Below are 18263 nucleotides of genomic sequence, written 5' to 3' on the forward strand. Positions count from 1 at the left end.
CTTCAAATAGTAAAATTTGATAAAACTATTAATAGTTTGTTGAAAAAATTAAGTTGTTTTCAAATAAGTTACGCCCTAACCAATTTCTTAATAAGGAACTCGAATCATTTATATTTTGAAAGTTTTGTAACAAATCTTGCCACTCCCTTTTGGATTTCGACTTGACATCTCATGTAACACTCTTATGAACCACTCAAATAATAACACTTTCGGCTAGTTAAGTAGGGTGAAATAACTATCCAATACTGCAAATCATACGTGCTCTTTATACATCATGTCAATAGGCAGCATAAAAATAATTCTCCTCGATGTCCCTTGTTCTAGGGGAACATTGATGAATGAATTCCAAGTTTCCAGCATAACGAAAACATCACATTTTCATCCATCAACCTAAAGAAAACCTGGAAATTTAATAAACGTAGGCATGATTATAATGTCTAGCAACATCTGTTCTGGGTGAAAATGTAAAACTTAATAGCTGCAGAAAATAATTGAAGAAAAACATAGCATTTCACCAGTGTTAGCCATAATCCTACATCAAAAACCTTCTTCAGCAATGCTCGTTCTAGCTATAATCCAACATCTCTTACAATAATAATAATAATAATAATAAAGAAAAAAAGAAAAATGGCCACAACACTACATTGGAAATCTTGTTCTGTGAGTATATCGAGAATTTTCTTAAAAGCGTTTGATCCTTGTGGACGTTATGGCAATTATAAATGCAACCCAACAGTGTACAACAAATCAGTGCACTGTGAATAGTTCAAATGAATTATATTCAACCAAACAATACACTTTTATTTATTTATTTTCAAATTTTAGATGCGGTGATGTTACAAATGTGAAGTTCCTCGTCTACAATTAAGACTGAGAAAATGAAAATCAGAAATCAGAAACTGATGATAGGAATGGATTTGGTCGATCTGTCAATATAAATATAAAAGGTACATTTATGGGCATTATATTTAACATTGCTATTCTAGTTCATCAACTTTAATCTCATATTGTTCGCAAGATGAAAGAATTTTGACTCCAACCATCCCCTTTTGCCACTCAGCACTACCCATTAATATCAGCCTGCGAGCATTTATTCACGGTGACCTTTTAAACACTGTAGATTATAAACAAAAAGAAATAAGCTAAACGAAAATAAAGGAATGATCAACATATAACAGAAGTGATGTTAATAATGGGACGGTACAAGAAACAAAGGATATGGAACACAAGATAATGAACTTGAAAAGGATAACTTTTAGACAGGTTTTTTATGAAATCGGGCATACCATTTAAGGGGTTTATTTTCCAAAACCAAGTCAACACTTTGACCTTTTTCCCTGAGATTAGCAGCAATTGCAGAAGCTTCGCCCTGGAGATCCCTATCCAATGAGCAGACAATGTTTCTATCTGGAGACCAAGTTCCGGTAGAAGTCCTCTCTGTTTGAGCAGCTGCATAATCACCAAAGGGAGTGAAATAGCAAAAAAAATTGAACGAGCATGTTCGGTTAAGACTAAAAACACAGCAAAAGCACTTTTTTGGAAATCAAGTAAAGATAAACTTTGAAGAAATAAGATTTTGAACTACTAATATCCTAAAGAGAGCAACTTCTGGAAACACTCAAAAATCTTTGGCAAAGAAGTTACATAAAAGTAACTATAAGGTTTAGCCAAACATGCAATTTAAACTGCCTAAAATGGTCATTGGTCAGAGCAGTTTATTTGAATGTTTATTTACCATGATCAGGCTGAGGGTATAAGTGTTATGCCTTAAGTCCAATCAACTTTAAATATAAACACTTTTAACATATAATTGATGCGATTTATGGCAGATTTATTATTAAATTTAATATTCGATTGAATTAAATAATGGAGTCCGTACATTCAAATCTTGGTAATTTGTTAATCACAAAGAGTTCTAATTGTGAGATGCAAATTATATATAATTGAATCTTAAATCATTTGTGGTCGCAAGTAATGACGAGATACGGATATCGTTATTACGGATAGACCATAATGTGTGACATTTCTTACTTGTAAAATAAGTAGCTAATTACACAAGTTAAAGTGTGGTAACACTTGAATGAACACGTGAATATTTTGTTATAGAACAAAACAAAAACCAACTAAGAGATTTCACATGGATAACTATCTGAGTGTCAGTGATTAATCTCTAACGTTCGGTAGTGGAATTGGTCATTTGACTTGAAGTCATTATGGTGCCTTATATGAGGACAGTCATACTTTGGTGGTGTTGAATGTTGTTCTGCTAAGGGCTGCTAATACGGTATCGCTCGGGCATATCAAGAATCGTATGAAGGTTGTGAGTGACCAATAGAAGATTCGTCACTCTTAGATAGTAAGATATTATGATTTACAATTCATTCAAGTAAGTCGATAACGAAATCATTGGCCAAAGTGTACTCAGAAGTCGAAAATGAGTTTTCGACTTATATTGACTTAATAGTGGAATGAAAGATATAATCGCAATCGGGATTGATACACTTCCATATCTCGTAATTGATCGGATCATATTAACGAGGTGATTATAGTTTCATGGTAAACGAACTAATTTGATTTTGTTATACCATGTGATATTTCTCGTCATATGTAATTCCTGACACATTGTTAGATGTAAATCTGAGACGACGAACGTGAATTGGTGATAAATTAAAAGGGTGTTTTAACTTTTAATTTATCGATTTGATTAGATCAAAATAATGATTCACATCATTAGGCATTGGGATTAAGAACCTAGTGAGTTGCACACAAGGAAAACTGGAAGATTTTGATTTGTCAATTAATTAATTTAACAAGCGTTAGATAAATTAATTAATTGGGTTGCTTCTTAATTAATTGAATTAATTAATTCACGGATCGAATTTAATTAAATGGATTAATTAAATATTGGACCGGGTCAGGCCAAACTCGTTTGGACTTGTATAAATAAGTGACTAGGGTTTTCAATTTGCAGAAAATTTTATATTCTTGCTAGCACAAGAGAAGAAAATCCTAGTTCTTGCAATCTTGTTCTCTGTCTGGAATTCCATTGGAGGCTGAATAATTGGATAGTTGTAGGTGACAGATCAAGATTGTTGGAATAAAGAAAAGCAAAAGAATTTGCAGATCTAGAAAAATGTATAATTTTTGTCACAATTTCTACCTAAACACAAAGTAGATCCTTGATGGAAATTGAAATCTGTTTGATTTTCTGCTATGCATGATAAGTAAATACCCAACAGAGGATCATGCAATTTTTGGATATAATTCTCACAAAAGTGAAACGATAATCCAGCCTACAGAGTATGTCTATGCATTACAAGATCCAGAAGTCAAAAGACAACATTTGCCATATCATATTACATCTTTCCTTTGCTTTTGATAACTATGAAAGTACATTGTTTCCTGTCCGGCTGTCCCTAAGTGAAATACAGTGGATCACAGGCCATTTCGGAAAGCACAAACATCCCTCAGAAAACACCCCCACCCTGACCCTAAAAGAAAAGGAAATAATTAAAAAATAAAATAAAATAAGTCAAAGGTATCACTTCTGAGTTTCCAGTCCATGAATCATAATTTTGCCAAATAAAGCAAAAGGAAAACCATGCCAAACATGCAAGGCCTTCTACTAAACCACATAATAGCACAGCATAGAGAGAGAAGTTAGCTTCAGGCTTGTCACTGGGAGAACAAATGGGAAAGAGAAGCAGACATAAATTGGAATTGGAAAATTCGACTCCGTTTGTCTTGCTTTGCACAAGAAAGGAAAGTGAGAGGAGAACTACCTCTGGTCTAGAGTTTTATCAACTACCATTTTGGATTACATTGAGATCAAAATCGAGTCAAACTTCGCATTGAGCTCAACATCAACTCAATTATAAAGCTCAAGCTCATGGTCAGGTCAACATATGTCTCAATTCAAGTTACAACAATCTACATAAGTAAATATAGTCCCATTTATAAAATCATTCATACCATGACTTCATCAATTTTTAGTTTGGTGTCAAGTATCAGAATCATGAGTAATCCCCATCCCCTCCAAGATTCTATCCAAGTTGTAGATTAAAGCTATATCCAAATTTTGAGTAACCAAGGCGTTCTTCTGGAAAGAAATTAAAGAAATAGAGATCAATGATTTTTAACTATGTAGATGCATCGTCCATGTCAAATAGAAAAATATTTAATATCCCAAAGATCATTAAAACGTAATGAAGGAAAAACACAAAACAGGTCTCAAGCAATGTAGAGTCGACATACTGCACCATTAGGTACACCGATAATATCCACGTTCCATTGGTAGTGTTCACGCTGGCGTCCCATATTCATTCCTTCATAATGCCAGCATTGTCCAACAGCATACCATTTTAGTGGAAGCGATACTAATTTTCTGGACAAAAAAAAAAAACAAAAACACAGAGATCAAAATCGAGCATCTGTACCTGGATGCAGAATCAGGAATAACATATAAATACATTATGGATGATTTAAGCATTTGCTAAAGCAAACTCCTAAAAAGCAAAAATTTCTACATATGCACAGTGACAAAACGATAAGGAAAGGTTTAAGTTTACCCTTTCTGTATCACAAGCCTGGCCAAAGAAAGAGTAAGTTCTGGCCTTAATGGAACTCGATGGTTTCCCCGATCCTCAAAGTAGTAAAGCTTCATCCGTAGAAAACTAAAAGAGAGATTATAAGTAACCAGAGAGAATTGTATCTCTAAGTATCTGTACACACATTCTTCTAAGCCCTTCATTGCAACTGACACATACAATATCCCCTTGCTTTGACCCACCATTTTCTTGCTATCTATATAAATGCAATGTTTGTGGCACCATATTGAATTCGCGGAGGCATCAATCATGTGTGATGCTTTCCTAACAAGCAATGAAATTAATTCTTAAAATCATATTTTATAGGCTGCACCAAGTTATTACAATTACCTTAAATATTATATTCTTGATTCTATTTGACCTTAACTTTTCATGCTACACCTCCCAAGAATACCCAACACAAGCATACACAAGCCCTTATATTCTTCACTAGTTGATCAAATATGTTAAAAAATTGCCAAAAAACATCTAGTATTAATTATACAGGGAATTAAGGATCAACCTCAGGACACTGCATTTCAAAATTACTAAAAATTCTTGTTAGGTATTAGCGTATCATGCCAGTTAAATCTGATGCATTCAATGAGGAATTTCACTACTTAAGTCCATATTTTAGCTAGTGTACAATAATTGAAGAATAGAAAACGTACGACATTCTTCCGTATTCAATCTTCTTTTTCACACTTCCATGAGGCATGAATCATTTTTGGCCTTTTCCATAGACCAAAGGATGAATCATGTTACTTTTACTCTGGTTTCATCCATTAAATAACACAGTTTTTCCTTATTTTACTAATTTCTTTATCCATCTGATGATAATTTAGAATTATATTGGCTTACATTCACAAGCTTACCATGGAGAGACATATAAAGATATTGGAAGATGAAAAAGTAGAATTCACACCAACCTTGTCTCTAGTCTCTTCTCCAACTTTCCTATTAAGCAGCGACTCTGACTCTAGCACTGGAAATCAGCCTCTTCGAACCTGATTACCTGAACAATTGTGAAACCTAGATGTTCAACAATCAATCAATCCATATCAAGCATGAGGATAAAGTTCAACTGAAAACCTTCAGGAGGAAAATCTTTCAGGGAAAAAGAGGAGTGCATTTCAAAATCGTGATATGCTTATTTGCTCATACTGTTGAGGTTAGTATGGAATTCATAATATATAGCTAAAGAGAGATGAATTCATAATGGTAATACTAGATATTGAACTTGCTGGATTCATTTTAATGCTGATTTTCATCCACGGAAAATTAGAAACTTTTTAATCAGCAATGCATTTTCTAGTACATGTGCCAATGAGGGCAGTAGGTGGGTCATAACTCAAGTGGGAGGGGTGGGAATAGTTCTTGAAAACCTCCCTATCACCCCACCTGGGTGAAATGCTGGCTTCATTTCTGCTAACAAGCTTCTAAACAATCCAAGTAAATAAGATAGTAAATCATTTTTCTTACGGTATCATCATTTTAGGTACATGAGATCCACCTGCTAAATCCTATTATTCAAACATTTACCGTAATCATGAGAAAAATAGCAAATGTGAAAACGTGAATGTGGAGTAGCTAATACATGATTCTTACACTACGTGGTTTGGATTTGCGAGCTTATAGTACGATGTGTCTATGGTGGTGTGGTTGTGTTACGGTATAAAGTGAAAAATTTTCTAAAAGAAAATTATATTGAAGGCTCTCAGATTATTTTCATTCATTTAATTTTATCTATTTCTAAATTAGCACGTATTTTAAATTCTTCCTAAACGAAGGTTAAAATTTTAATAACACTATACCACGTTCTTGACTATCTATATATTTTAGTAGACACTAGATGAATATGCACACAAGTAATGCCATAAATCAACTATGAATCATGTCTGGATGTTTTCCTAGTTTATATTTTTTACTAAGGTTTCTATAGATTCTCATGTAGAAAGATAATTGCATTGTTAAGAAGAAACAATCACATGAGAGGTTACCTTTTAGTTTTACAATTGCACCTAAGATTTTGGAGATGTTATCAGGAAGCTCAAGAAATATAATAAAGATGACGCTATAAGAGTGTTTTGTAGGGGAAAGAGGGAGAGAGTTTTTATGGCACTTAAATAATGAATGATATTTTGAAGAGTTTGGTGATTATTTTCTTTACAAGGTCGTCTTTAGGTGGATCCCATTTTGAATTTAAGAACACAAATTTGAAACTTAACAAACAAAGTAAGTTCACCTAATATGTAATTGTTTAAATAAAATATTATGGAAAAACTCTTCAAGTAGCCTAATATCTTGTTATTGAAACTTTGCAAGCACCAAACAAACACTCATAGCTTGTTTAATTTGCATGATTAAAAAGAATTGAAAATTAAATTAATGAGATTTTTGAAGCTGGGTAGAAAAAGAGAAAACTACAATGTAGGACAGTAATTCTCTTATTATTGAATCCAGCAAAGTATAAGTATTTATAGTGTTAAGGTGCAGACAAATTCCTTTATTCTAGGGATTTCTACCAAATTTAAATATATGTCAATCTCATAAATAAAGAAATGAACTATAAGTCGACATTGATAGAGCCACGAATTATGGGACAAATGACCACCAAATCTGCTTCTAATTTTTGTAATCTTCAACACTCCCCCTCAAGCTGGTCGATACAAGTTAAATAATCTCAGCTTGTCCACCATTTTTCCGAACATGGGTCTAAATAAACCTTTTGTTAATAAGTCTGCAACCTGTTCGGAAAAAGGTACATATACGATGCATATTGTCTCATTTTCTATCTTTTCCTTGATGAAGTATCTATCGATCTCTACATGTTTAGTTCTGTCATGATGAACAGAATTATGTGACATTGCAATAGCCGCTTTGTTATCACAATAAACTTTCATAGGCTTATTCTCCTTAATCCCAAGTTCACTTAACAGTATCTTTAACCACATTATTTCACAGATTCCATATGCTAAGGCTCTAAATTCAACTTCAGTGCTGCTTCTGGCCACAACTGGTTGTTTCTTACTTCTCCAAGTGACTAGATTTCCCCATACAAAGGTACAATAACCGATTGTAGATCTCCTGTCTGTTATTGAACCGGCCCAATCAGCATCGATGAGGGTTTCAATCGATTTTCCAGAGTTCTTCTCAAGAAAAGTCCATACCCAAGGGTCCCTTTTTAATTTCTTTTCTTATTTTTTTTTTTATTTTTTCTTGATTTTTTGATTTTTTTCAATTTATTTAATATGGTAATTATCAAGTTACCATTTTACCCTTTTCAATTTAGTCAAAATAGGTCAACATTTACTTTTCTTGGTCAACTAATCAAATGGATGGATTCCATACATCTGGACCCCTAGTGCATATTTCTGAAAGGTTTGGTACTCACGGTGGCACAAATGAAAGGTTTGGACAAAGTCTGCTAATAAACGAAAGGTTTGGGACCGCTGTTGCAATTTTCCCTTTTTAAAATTGTGATTAAGAATTTTTCAAGTAGAATTCAGATTATTTTGTTCTTGAAAGTAGATTCCATTTATCCATCAAATCTAATACTCAAATCCAACATTAATGGCTTCAAAATCTAATCCCGAATGGACTCAGAGACTGGGAATTCTCTACAGGCAGCCAACTTTCTCTAATTTATAAAAATTGCTCAGTTCGCTCACTGGGGTGTTCTTAATATTGTTTCAAAACCTCTATATGTCAACATCAGCAGGAAAGACATTTCAAATTAGACAAGAGAGGAATCCGTAACACCATTAGAAAAGGAAATAACTGATCTGGTTTCATCATGAGAATAAGAATGAGCTGGATAAATATTTTTTTTAGGATAGGATACAAATTACTCCTAACAACTGAAAGAACATACATCTTGGTACTAACTTTCCATTAAGGATTACAAAGCCAGCAAGTTGCTTTGACCGCATGAATTTCGTACACCTTTGGCATCGGGGAAACTCAAATATGTGCAAGTTACAAGCACAAGATCTTGACATTCACGGGGTGTCAATGGCTATAGTTCCTAAGTCAGATACAGCAAGTTCTTAGACAAAAATTGGGACAGCTCCAAGATTAATTACCACCTTAGTGTGCTGAGATATCTTAGAAGCGATATTTGTTCGCGGCCAAGCTGCCTCAAACTAAAGCTGTGGAAAATTCTTTCCTCACGAAAAATGCCAGCTAAAATTGTCTGCTACATCTTTATTGCTCATGACTGAAAGCCTAAGGAATGGAGCATATTAATTCTCCAATTATTTATACTTTAATGAATAATGTACAAGCAATTATAGCACATATATTTAATTAGATGTTGGAAGTATATACTTGCATTTACAACAATGTTGGAAGTATCAAAAAATTTGTTGTCCTCTCATATCTATATTAAGCTTGAGAAACAGAGGTTGTTAAATGTCAATTATTCATACATTAATTCATAGTGAACATTATAGTGTATATAATAGAGTATACATTGAAAATTGGGAATGAAGAAGATCCGTATACCTTCAGAATCCAAGAAATTCGAAATATCAAAGGACTTTCCATCTTTTGATACTTCATCAAGCACAGGTGCACTTAGTTGTCTTGAACACAATTTTGGCTTCACATGGCAATTTTCAATCTCCAAATATATATATATATATATATATATATATATATAATTTTTTTTTTTATAGTAACAAAGAATTAGACAGGAAATGCATTCTTAACACAACTAGAAAATAAAATAATTGGTTTCATCTTGAGAAGGTGTTGGGTAAATAAAGTTTTAGGGGGTAAATAAAGTTTTAGGGGGACCTATGCAAATTACTCCAGAAACTGACAGAACTAACATGATTAAAAAGCCAACAAGTTGCTTCGACTGCACAATTTTGCTCACCTTTGCCTATTAGGTTTATACCTTCAGTTGAAGCTGAATCGATCAAAAGGCACAGTGACATCTCCCCCTCTGAACTACAAGCCTAGAAAGCAATTATCGGAATTGGGTAGTTGCCTCGTGTTGTCTACAAGAATCATCCATTAAGATACCAAATACCATTGCTGATATATTTTCTAGCTTCGCCTCCTTCCATTAGCATTGAACTTAGTTTTTTCTCCTATGTACCAAAAATACCACTAATATTAATAAATTATACATAAATCCTAACAAAAACAGAGGTAAACTAATCCTACTAGCATAAGGACATCAAGCATTAGTACCTTTTTTTTTCAAATAATAGAATCAATGCTTACTACATGAATTCAAATAATTGAAACAGTTTGTTAAATGACTAAGCCCATGTTTGAGCCACATTCTAGAAAAAAATGCATTATTCATGTCAAATCAATGGGAAATGCGTGGTTAAAAAATAAGGAAAAATTTTAAATTTACGTGTAATATTATTTTATTGAATAATGTGTGATTGAAATGATGTCAAATCACTGTTAAAAAATGTATTTTGTAGAAAAAATGTGGCTCAAATAAGCCCTAAATAAGAAATTTTCTAGAAGTTCCTCTGAGATAAAGAAAGATGTCATCAAGGGGAACGCATAGTCAGTACTAATTTGGCAACTATCGATAAATCAGTGAATACATTTTCATTTGTTCTGTGATGAAAATTCTGCTTCAATTGCTCAAGGTAGAAAGCCTATGTAAGAGAGCATTTTAATTTTCCAATTATTCGTACCTCAATTAAGAATGCACAAGCAATTATAGCGTGTATATATATAACTACATATTGAAAGTATATACCTACAACCTTAACAATATTGAAAGCATTAACAAAGTTGCCGTCCTGATCTCAAATCTGCATTGAGCCAGAGAAAACAAAGGATGTTAATTTATCAATTATTCATAAATTAATTAATATTGTGCATTATAGTGTATATAACAGAATAGATGTTGAAGATTGAGAATCAAGTAGACATGTATACCTTCAAAATCCAACAAATTTTAAATATCAACGGATCCATTGTTTATCCATACTTTATCAAGCTTTGGTGCACCTAGTTGTTGTCTTGAATACAATTCTGTCATCGCTGGGCAATTTTCAATTCGCAAATATTCTAGTGAAGGGAACACAAGTTCATAATTCTGAGATGAAAGCAATCTGAATCTATCAAGATGAGCAAGCCATAGATCTTCCAATTTAGGAAAGACAATTCTGCGTGTCATTCCTTCTTCCATAATTTCAATGTTCGAAGTGTCTTCTTCTTCTTCTCTTCCAATAATCTCTTCAATTGCTTCACAATCCTCAATCATAAGAACTTCTAAAGCCACAAGTGAATGGGCCATTGAAGGTGAGAATAAGTACCTTAAGTTGTCACAATGTCCAACACCAAGATGTGTCAAATTCTGATAGACATAAATTCCTTTAGGAAACATCCTTGTGAAATGCACTAAATCGGGTAGAGACAACACAACCAGCGATGCTAATTGACTAAGTATACCAATTTCTGCATCATCTTTTATATGCTCAAAGTCAAACAAAATGTTCACATTATCCAAATTTTCCACTATTAATTCTCCTAGTTTAAGAGATCCGATTTGCCTTAGTTCATCCAATATTTTCACAGTACAACCCAGTCCTTCAATGTGCAACAGCTCCAAGTTAGGAAACGTAACCTGCAAGAAATTTACTTAATGGTGCTAGCAAAATTATGTAATCATAAAACTTCATAAGTTTGAATATCACCTTTAGCTTTGTAGAATTAATTAAGACCTTGAAATGAATTAGCATATGTAAATAACAGTGAAAATAACCATATATTAATAAAAACATTGGAAACGTGAAATACAGAGCCCATTAGAAAATGTAAAGATCAGCCCAAATCTAAGCATGTTTTGAATTGTGGATGCTGAGAACCCATTTTGATTTTTTGAAGATATTCATAGGAAAAAAAAAGTTTTGGGCTTGATCACCAACCCAGCCCATAATGGTGTTTATATTACATGTTATAGATATAGATCAAGCCCACTGGTGATTATTAAATGTTGTAATAAATATAAATATTCCTCAAAATTGGCAGAAACATATCCAAACCTTTGACTTCAAGCATTTTTTGTTCCAAAACTTTTATTTTTGGCACTAAGGTCTCAAATCCATTAGATTAGGACAAAAATGTGAAAGGTTTGGGACCAAAAATGCACTGAAGTGCCTATTGAAAGGCATTAATTACTTAAAAATTAGGTTATATAGTTCAACATTTTTGAGTCAAATATAAAGCCTTAAGCAATTAGGAAATTAAAGAAGCATTTATATGTAGAAAGTTGTCTTCAGAATACAGAATATAATGTGATAAATTACCGATTGTGTTACTTGTGCATAATGATTTATATACATGTGATGTGGTGAGATTTGATTGAATCAGAATTTCTTTAACCAAATGTAAAAAAACTTTCTTACTCTCTTTTTGACACATCACTCATACGCAAACCATTATTTATAAGTAGCATTATTCATAAATTACACACTAAGAGTTAACAAAAGCATATGGGAAATATAATTTTGTGTCATTTAAAACTTATTTGTAAATATTTTCAAAGGTTGGACTCCAGGCTTCATAGAATAAAAGTTGTGATATGAATTAATTAGAAAGTGAGAAGTTAAACTTGTAATTTCCTTACATGTAATTGTTATGGTAATTAGAATTCATATATTCATATGTTTTAAAACAAATGAGACTGCATGCACACACACTAAAGAAAAAAAATATTTACCTGTTTGAACAGTGGATTCAGCACACCAATGGTCTTGTTAAATCCACATCTAAAGCTCTTGAGATTTCTTAAACTTTTGAGCTTGATTTTCTGTAGTTTTGGAAACACAAGCATCTGGTTAACTTCATTTTGTTCTGTGTCCATTGAAACAACTTCCTCTAAAATCTCACAATTGGAAATACTTAAATTTTGGAGATTCACCATGCATAATGCAACTGACTCAGAAAATAGGCTTTTCAATGAGGGGCAACTTCCAATGGTAAGAAACATAAGATTGTGGAGTGATGGAGGTTTGATGACACCCCTAAACAGATGTTTCATTTTTGGTATGCCATCTAGATTTATCTTTTGTAATTCATCAAATGCCCCTGTTGGATGATTTCCATTTAGATACTCGAAGCTATCTTCATCTAACACATTCTTCCTCTCCATCACTTGTAGAGAAAGATCATCAGGATTATTCAAGACCATTTTTATAGAAAGATGGTCAGTTTTCCTCATCAATGAGTTAATTGCAGGTTGTGAAAGCACACTCGCATAAGTAATGCCATGTATATGTAATCTCCTTCCGAAATAGTAATACCTCTCACGAGCATACTCTAAGTTAGCTAATTCGATATGAAATCTATCCAGTCGCTCAATGTGCATAACTTGTAATATTTGCAGCAAAAATTGAGGATCGTTTGTGCTGATTTGGAAAGTATTAAGACAGGTCAATGAACCTATCTCGTTAATAATGTACCCTCGTTGTTCCAGTCCATCACCTCTTATTTTAATAACACCCATGTATAGTTCTTCCAGTCTCTTCAAATGCAATAAGATACCTGGTGAAAGCGGAGAACATTTAGAGCTACGCATCAACCTCAAATCCAATAACCTTAGGTTGCTAAGTTCTGCTATATCATTAGGAAAGTGATCAAGATCAGAGCCACGAAAACTGAGAACTTCTAACTTTTTTAGAGTCCCAATAGTTGAAAATTCAATGTTTAATGTACAACAATCCAAGCACAAAGTTTGAAGATTGGTCAACAATTGGATTGATGATGGGATTTGAATCCTCATAGAAGTGAAGTCAAGAACTTTGAGTTCCTTCATATTGGCAAAAAAATCTTTGGACACGTTTAGTGGCTGGTGTCCGCACATCACTCCTAGAAACTTTAGTTGTGGATATTCTAACCCACTGGGAAGTTGATTCAGCTCATTCGATGTAAGACTAATTGCACTATATGATGTATCGTTGTTATGTTTTGGCCACACCTTCAAACTAGTGTGTATCGACATATTGTCTTTAGATGCAATTTGTAAGCAAACATCTCTTACAACACCATGCAATCTTACACGATCCTTAGTCTCAGCTGAGAGCAGTAAGTAGCAACTTTTCAAAAGATCAACAATCGTGTTTAACCTATTTCTGGTTGAATTCAATGTCATTGTACCTCTAAACAACTCTAGCCCCCAGGCATATCTAACCAAATCTTCAATTTCAATATCAGCACCTTCTGGATACAAGGAGCATAACAGAAACAAGGACTTGGCTTCATCACTCTCTAGATAGTTGTAGCTTAACTTTATCCTTGAGTATACGTACTTGTGTACTCCTTTGATATTACTCACTTCAGAAGTCCGTAGTTCTAAAAGTGCATTCTCCCATACATGTTTTTCTTTTTTACAGAGGGCTCTGCCGACTATCACAAGGGCGAGAGGTAAGCCATCACATTTCTTTGCAATTTTTATTGCCGTATCCTTTATAATATCAGTTGCATCATCAGAAATTTCTGCCTTTTCCTTGAAAAGTTCCCACGATTCTTTTTCATTTAAAAGATCGACGTTAAATATTCTTGTACCTCTCACTTTTGTGAACACATCTTTATCGCGTGATGTTAATAGAATTTTCAACCTTTTATCATCCCTTGCTGAAGGAAATCCTATAGTTTCTAACACAGTATATTCCCAAACATCATCCAATATTACAAGAATGCTCTTACTTCTGTCACTTCCAAGTCTTTCACGAAGTCGTTCAGCTCTCTCATATTTATCAGTAATATCTGTAACTTCCAAGCCAAGCTTTTCAGCAAGTTGATTCTGAATTTTGGTAACATTTGGATCTTGAGATATATCTGCCCATGCAAACTCATCAAATAATTTGTCAGCTTTGGCTTCATTAGCTATTTCTTTTGCCATTGTTGTCTTACCTACTCCACCCATTCCACAGATCCCAATTATGCTGACATCTTTGTCCTTTAGAGCTTCCATGATTCCCTTTTTAGTTGATATCCTTGTTTCGAAAGCTCCAAAGTCACTGGGGTTTTGATAAGGTATTTGCACCGGTGATTTACGTTCACCCACATCTTGAAATGTACCTTCCTTTTGGAGCTCAGCGACCTCAGCAGCCTTCTTTGTGGCTTTCCTGCCAAGTGAATAACGGGTCAACAAATTTGGACACTGAAGGAATAGGCACTGCATTTTAGAATTTGTTGCATCTTTAAAAACTTCATCCGCGTTTTTCTTCATTTCTTCAACATTTTGCAGCCAATCTAAAACAATAGGTCTAATAGCTTCCACATTATTTTTTGCCTGACGAACCGATTCTCGCACCTCAGATTCCTGAGTTTCAAGAACTTTCACCTTATCCATCAAAGTTTGAATTTTCTTGTTGTAGCAGAACATATACTTGAATTGACACAAAAGCGGATCAATTGCGTATTCCATGAACTTTCCAACAACACAAAGGGCTATTTCTAGAGTCATAATTAGTCTTCCAGCTCAAGCAATAGATATTCCAACAGTATCAAAGAAGCCTATCGGCATAATAAAAAAACGAAAAAACAAACAAACACATTAGAGTCTTAGAATTACATTCTTCCACAATTTTTATGTAAACTTTAACAAATCAATAACAAAAGGAAAAAGAATTATTCCCCAATAAATTATCAATTCTACGTGCAAAATTATATGAACCATATGGAATTGGAAATAAACATGGTTGATAGGATTGAAAGTTCTCCTTTCTGATAGATGCAGTGATTTGTCATTATACTTACTGATTTTAACTATGTGGGTGCTTAGTGTAACATTTTGGCATGTAATTAAACAATAAAGCTACCTTCTATCTATGAAACTATTTTGTTACCTTAGTATGTACCCTTGGTGAGTCTTAGAACATTGGACATTTTTCCCTCAATTCTATTCTTTCTTTTCTTTTACTATTTTTCTTGCAAGCAAGTAGATTCAGGGCTCGAATCCATAGTTTCATAACAAATATATAGTTTATATAGTTTCATATGAAAAATGAAAAATAAAATTGGAGAGCTCTTTCTAGTCTCTATAAACAAGAATGAGGTTTGAGTAATCAATCAAAATGTCCATATCTAAAGGTTGAGTATGAATCAGATACATGGAACATAGACTACGAGCAACCATGTAATTTCTCGATAAATAATTGCATATAAAAAGAAACAAATACCACCAAAATAATCTGACGCGAAAACTTAGTCTGTAATTGGCAAAAATTATTATAAATTGGTTAAACATCATTTTCAACCACACATTCCAGTAGATCCACAAGTACTCATTCTGTCTATTTATAAATTAAATCGTTTCCAAATTCTTCCAAAACAAAGGATAAAAATTTAATAACACCATACCATTTTTCTTGACTATTTATCTATTTTAGTAGACCATAATTAATGCCGCAAGACAAGGATAAATCATGTATAAATCTTTTCTCAGTTTATATTTTTGACGAAGGTTTCTATAAATGGCATGTTGATTAGAAAAATAATTGAAGAATTAGATAGTAACATTTTTAGATGTAGTAAATACTAAGTAGAGAAAGACAGAAATAACAATTCCAAATGTTAAAAAAGAAACAATCACACTGGAGATTACCTTTTAATCTGGTAATACCAACCTAAGCCTTCTGTCAATGCTAACAAGAAGCTTAATAAATATTTAAAAAAATGAAGATATAAGAGTGTTGTGCAGATTGAGAGAGTTGTGGGAAGAGTGTTCGTGTTTATGGACCGTAAATAATGGAGGATATTTTGAAGATTTTGGTTTGTCCTTTCTATGTAAATGTAGGCTTTTGGTAGGTTCCATTTTAAAGATGCAAATTTTTTACCAAAGAAAAAAATGTATTCGACCTTTGAATAAAGAAGTCAAAAATAACGATCGAAATAGTGAAATAATAGTAAAAAAAATTAATTTTTTGGGGTAAAAAATTGCTACAAAAGGGAGGCTTTATCTTTGGCCCCGTTTGGGAGTGATTTTGAGAATTGATTTTGTGACTGTTAGGAGAAAAGTGGAGATCACCTGTGAAAGAAGAAGTCAAATTTTACGGTTGAAATAGTGAAATAATAGTCAAACAATTAATTTTTTGGGGTGAAAAATCACTCCCAAGCAAGTTGCAAATTAAGAGCCTGTTTGAGAGTGATTTTAAGAATTAATTTTTTGATCGTTAAGAGAAAAATGAGTTTCACCTGTGAGAAAAAAGTCAAATATGACGATCAAAATAATGAAATAATGGTCAAAAATTTAATTTTTTGGATAAAAAAATCGCTCCCAATCAAACCCTAAGTTCACTATGCGCCTGTTTGTTCCATATTTTTTTGCCCATTTTTAGAGATTATTTGCCTGTTGCAAAGAGCAATTCAATTTCAATTGATTGAAGGTTTGACAAACAAAGGACGGCTGCACGTGAATTTTGAAACATCTACTTTTTAGTTTTCCCTTTTTAATCCAACCACTCATTATTCTCTTTAATTTTGAAGGTTTTGGAGTATTGAGGGGTAAAAACGGCAAGTGGTAAATGAAAGGATTCTCATTATGCAAGCACACGTGTTTTGCATGTCGAGGAGAGTCAAATTGAAGGTTTTTCTTCCATCCAAAATATAAAATCAATAAAAATAGTGCCATGGACTTCAAGTCTTCATCGCTGTCCCTGTTTTTAATTTTAATTTTATTTTATTTTTTTGGTAAAAGCCTTTTTTCCTTAGTCAAAAATATCACTCGGTTCAAACGAATGTTTGACCGGCACATCATGTAAGACAAGATTTGGACATTCAATGTTCATATATTACAAGACTTAGTGCTAGTAGGTATCCTGTCACATCATGCTTATCCTTTTACTCCACGTCGTACTAATAGGGAATACAAAACAAAAACTTTTAATTATTAATTAACTTATAGATCACATCTACAAGTTAATTAATGGTGAAAATAATGGTGAAAATACCAAAAAAAATAATAATGATAGGGACGTTTTGCAGGAATGTAAGTTTTGTGCTAATTATCCTTTTAATAATTTATTTGAACTCATTTACAATTTTTTAAAAAGTTTGGAAATATAATTACAATTTTTTTAATTTTTTATTTTATTTAAATAGGAGATATATTTGTCATTTTACCTTTTTTTTATTGAGAAATTAGATGAAAATGACATTTTCCACAATGAATGGTGAAAATGTCAAAAAATAAAAGATAAGGACGTTTTGCACAATAACATTGAAAGGTTAGAACGTTTTGTGCTAATTATCCAATTTCATAACTTCAATTCCTATTTGTTAAACCAAAATCAACTCTGATTTTTTGCATTACAATGTACTAATGAATATTTAGGAAATTTGGTTCCGCGTTAGTATCTTTTGCTGTGTATATTGTAACAATACCTCAAAACAATAATAGACATTGGACAACCAAGTGCAACAAGATGATATGTAGCCTCATGAGAGGTCAACAAAATTCAACTGTTCTTATTTGATGGTAAGAAAAATCTTCCAAAATTTATTTCTACTGGCATTAGATAAGCGATGCATAACACGAAGAAGAAGATTTCATGGAATTAGATTTAGTCATTTTCTTTATTTCTCATCATTTTTAGTTGTTATTTAGGAATTTAGTCATTATTTTGATTTTATTTACTACTTTAAATATGAGTTGTAGTTGATTTTAATATTATAAATTTCGTGATAAGTTTT

General features: G+C 32.8%; 1 protein-coding gene across 19 annotated transcripts; it reads right to left on the reverse strand.

Annotated features, from left to right (window-relative positions):
- Positions 1-214: 214 nt before the first annotated feature.
- LOC111365891 (disease resistance protein At4g27190-like) lies at positions 215-16349 on the reverse strand. 19 transcript variants are annotated; one of them, XM_022986425.1, is made up of 11 exons: positions 16177-16349; positions 12289-15086; positions 10503-11193; positions 10321-10375; positions 9490-9685; positions 8675-8813; positions 5516-5601; positions 4569-4673; positions 4255-4384; positions 1287-1449; positions 846-1114 (listed from the first exon to the last, which is right to left on the reverse strand). In XM_022986425.1, exons 2-3 carry the CDS (start codon positions 15034-15036, stop codon positions 10522-10524), a joined length of 3420 nt encoding a protein of 1139 aa, XP_022842193.1. In that variant the 5' UTR covers positions 15037-15086; positions 16177-16349; the 3' UTR covers positions 846-1114; positions 1287-1449; positions 4255-4384; positions 4569-4673; positions 5516-5601; positions 8675-8813; positions 9490-9685; positions 10321-10375; positions 10503-10521. The 19 variants fall into 19 exon arrangements, with proteins under 19 accessions (XP_022842202.1, XP_022842189.1, XP_022842193.1 ...); XM_022986436.1 differs by lacking the exon at positions 8675-8813 and adding an exon at positions 3973-4099 and having other exon boundaries at positions 4260-4376; positions 9469-9685; XM_022986430.1 differs by lacking the exon at positions 8675-8813 and adding an exon at positions 3973-4099 and having other exon boundaries at positions 4260-4384; positions 9469-9685.
- Between the last annotated feature and the right edge of the window lie 1914 nt (positions 16350-18263).

This window comes from Olea europaea, chromosome 17 (genome assembly GCF_002742605.1).
Source record: "Olea europaea var. sylvestris chromosome 17, O_europaea_v1, whole genome shotgun sequence".
Classification (NCBI taxonomy): Eukaryota; Viridiplantae; Streptophyta; class Magnoliopsida; order Lamiales; family Oleaceae; genus Olea; species Olea europaea.

Bases quoted from the DNA above. Each gene is read 5' to 3' on its own strand.
- LOC111365891 (XM_022986434.1), bottom strand. From the start codon at position 15,036: ATGACTCTAGAAATAGCCCTTTGTGTTGTTGGAAAGTTCATGGAATAC. The intron at 11,194-12,288 runs GTAAATATTTTT...AATTTCTTGCAG, and splicing joins TGAATCCACTGTTCAAACAG to GTTACGTTTCCTAACTTGGA.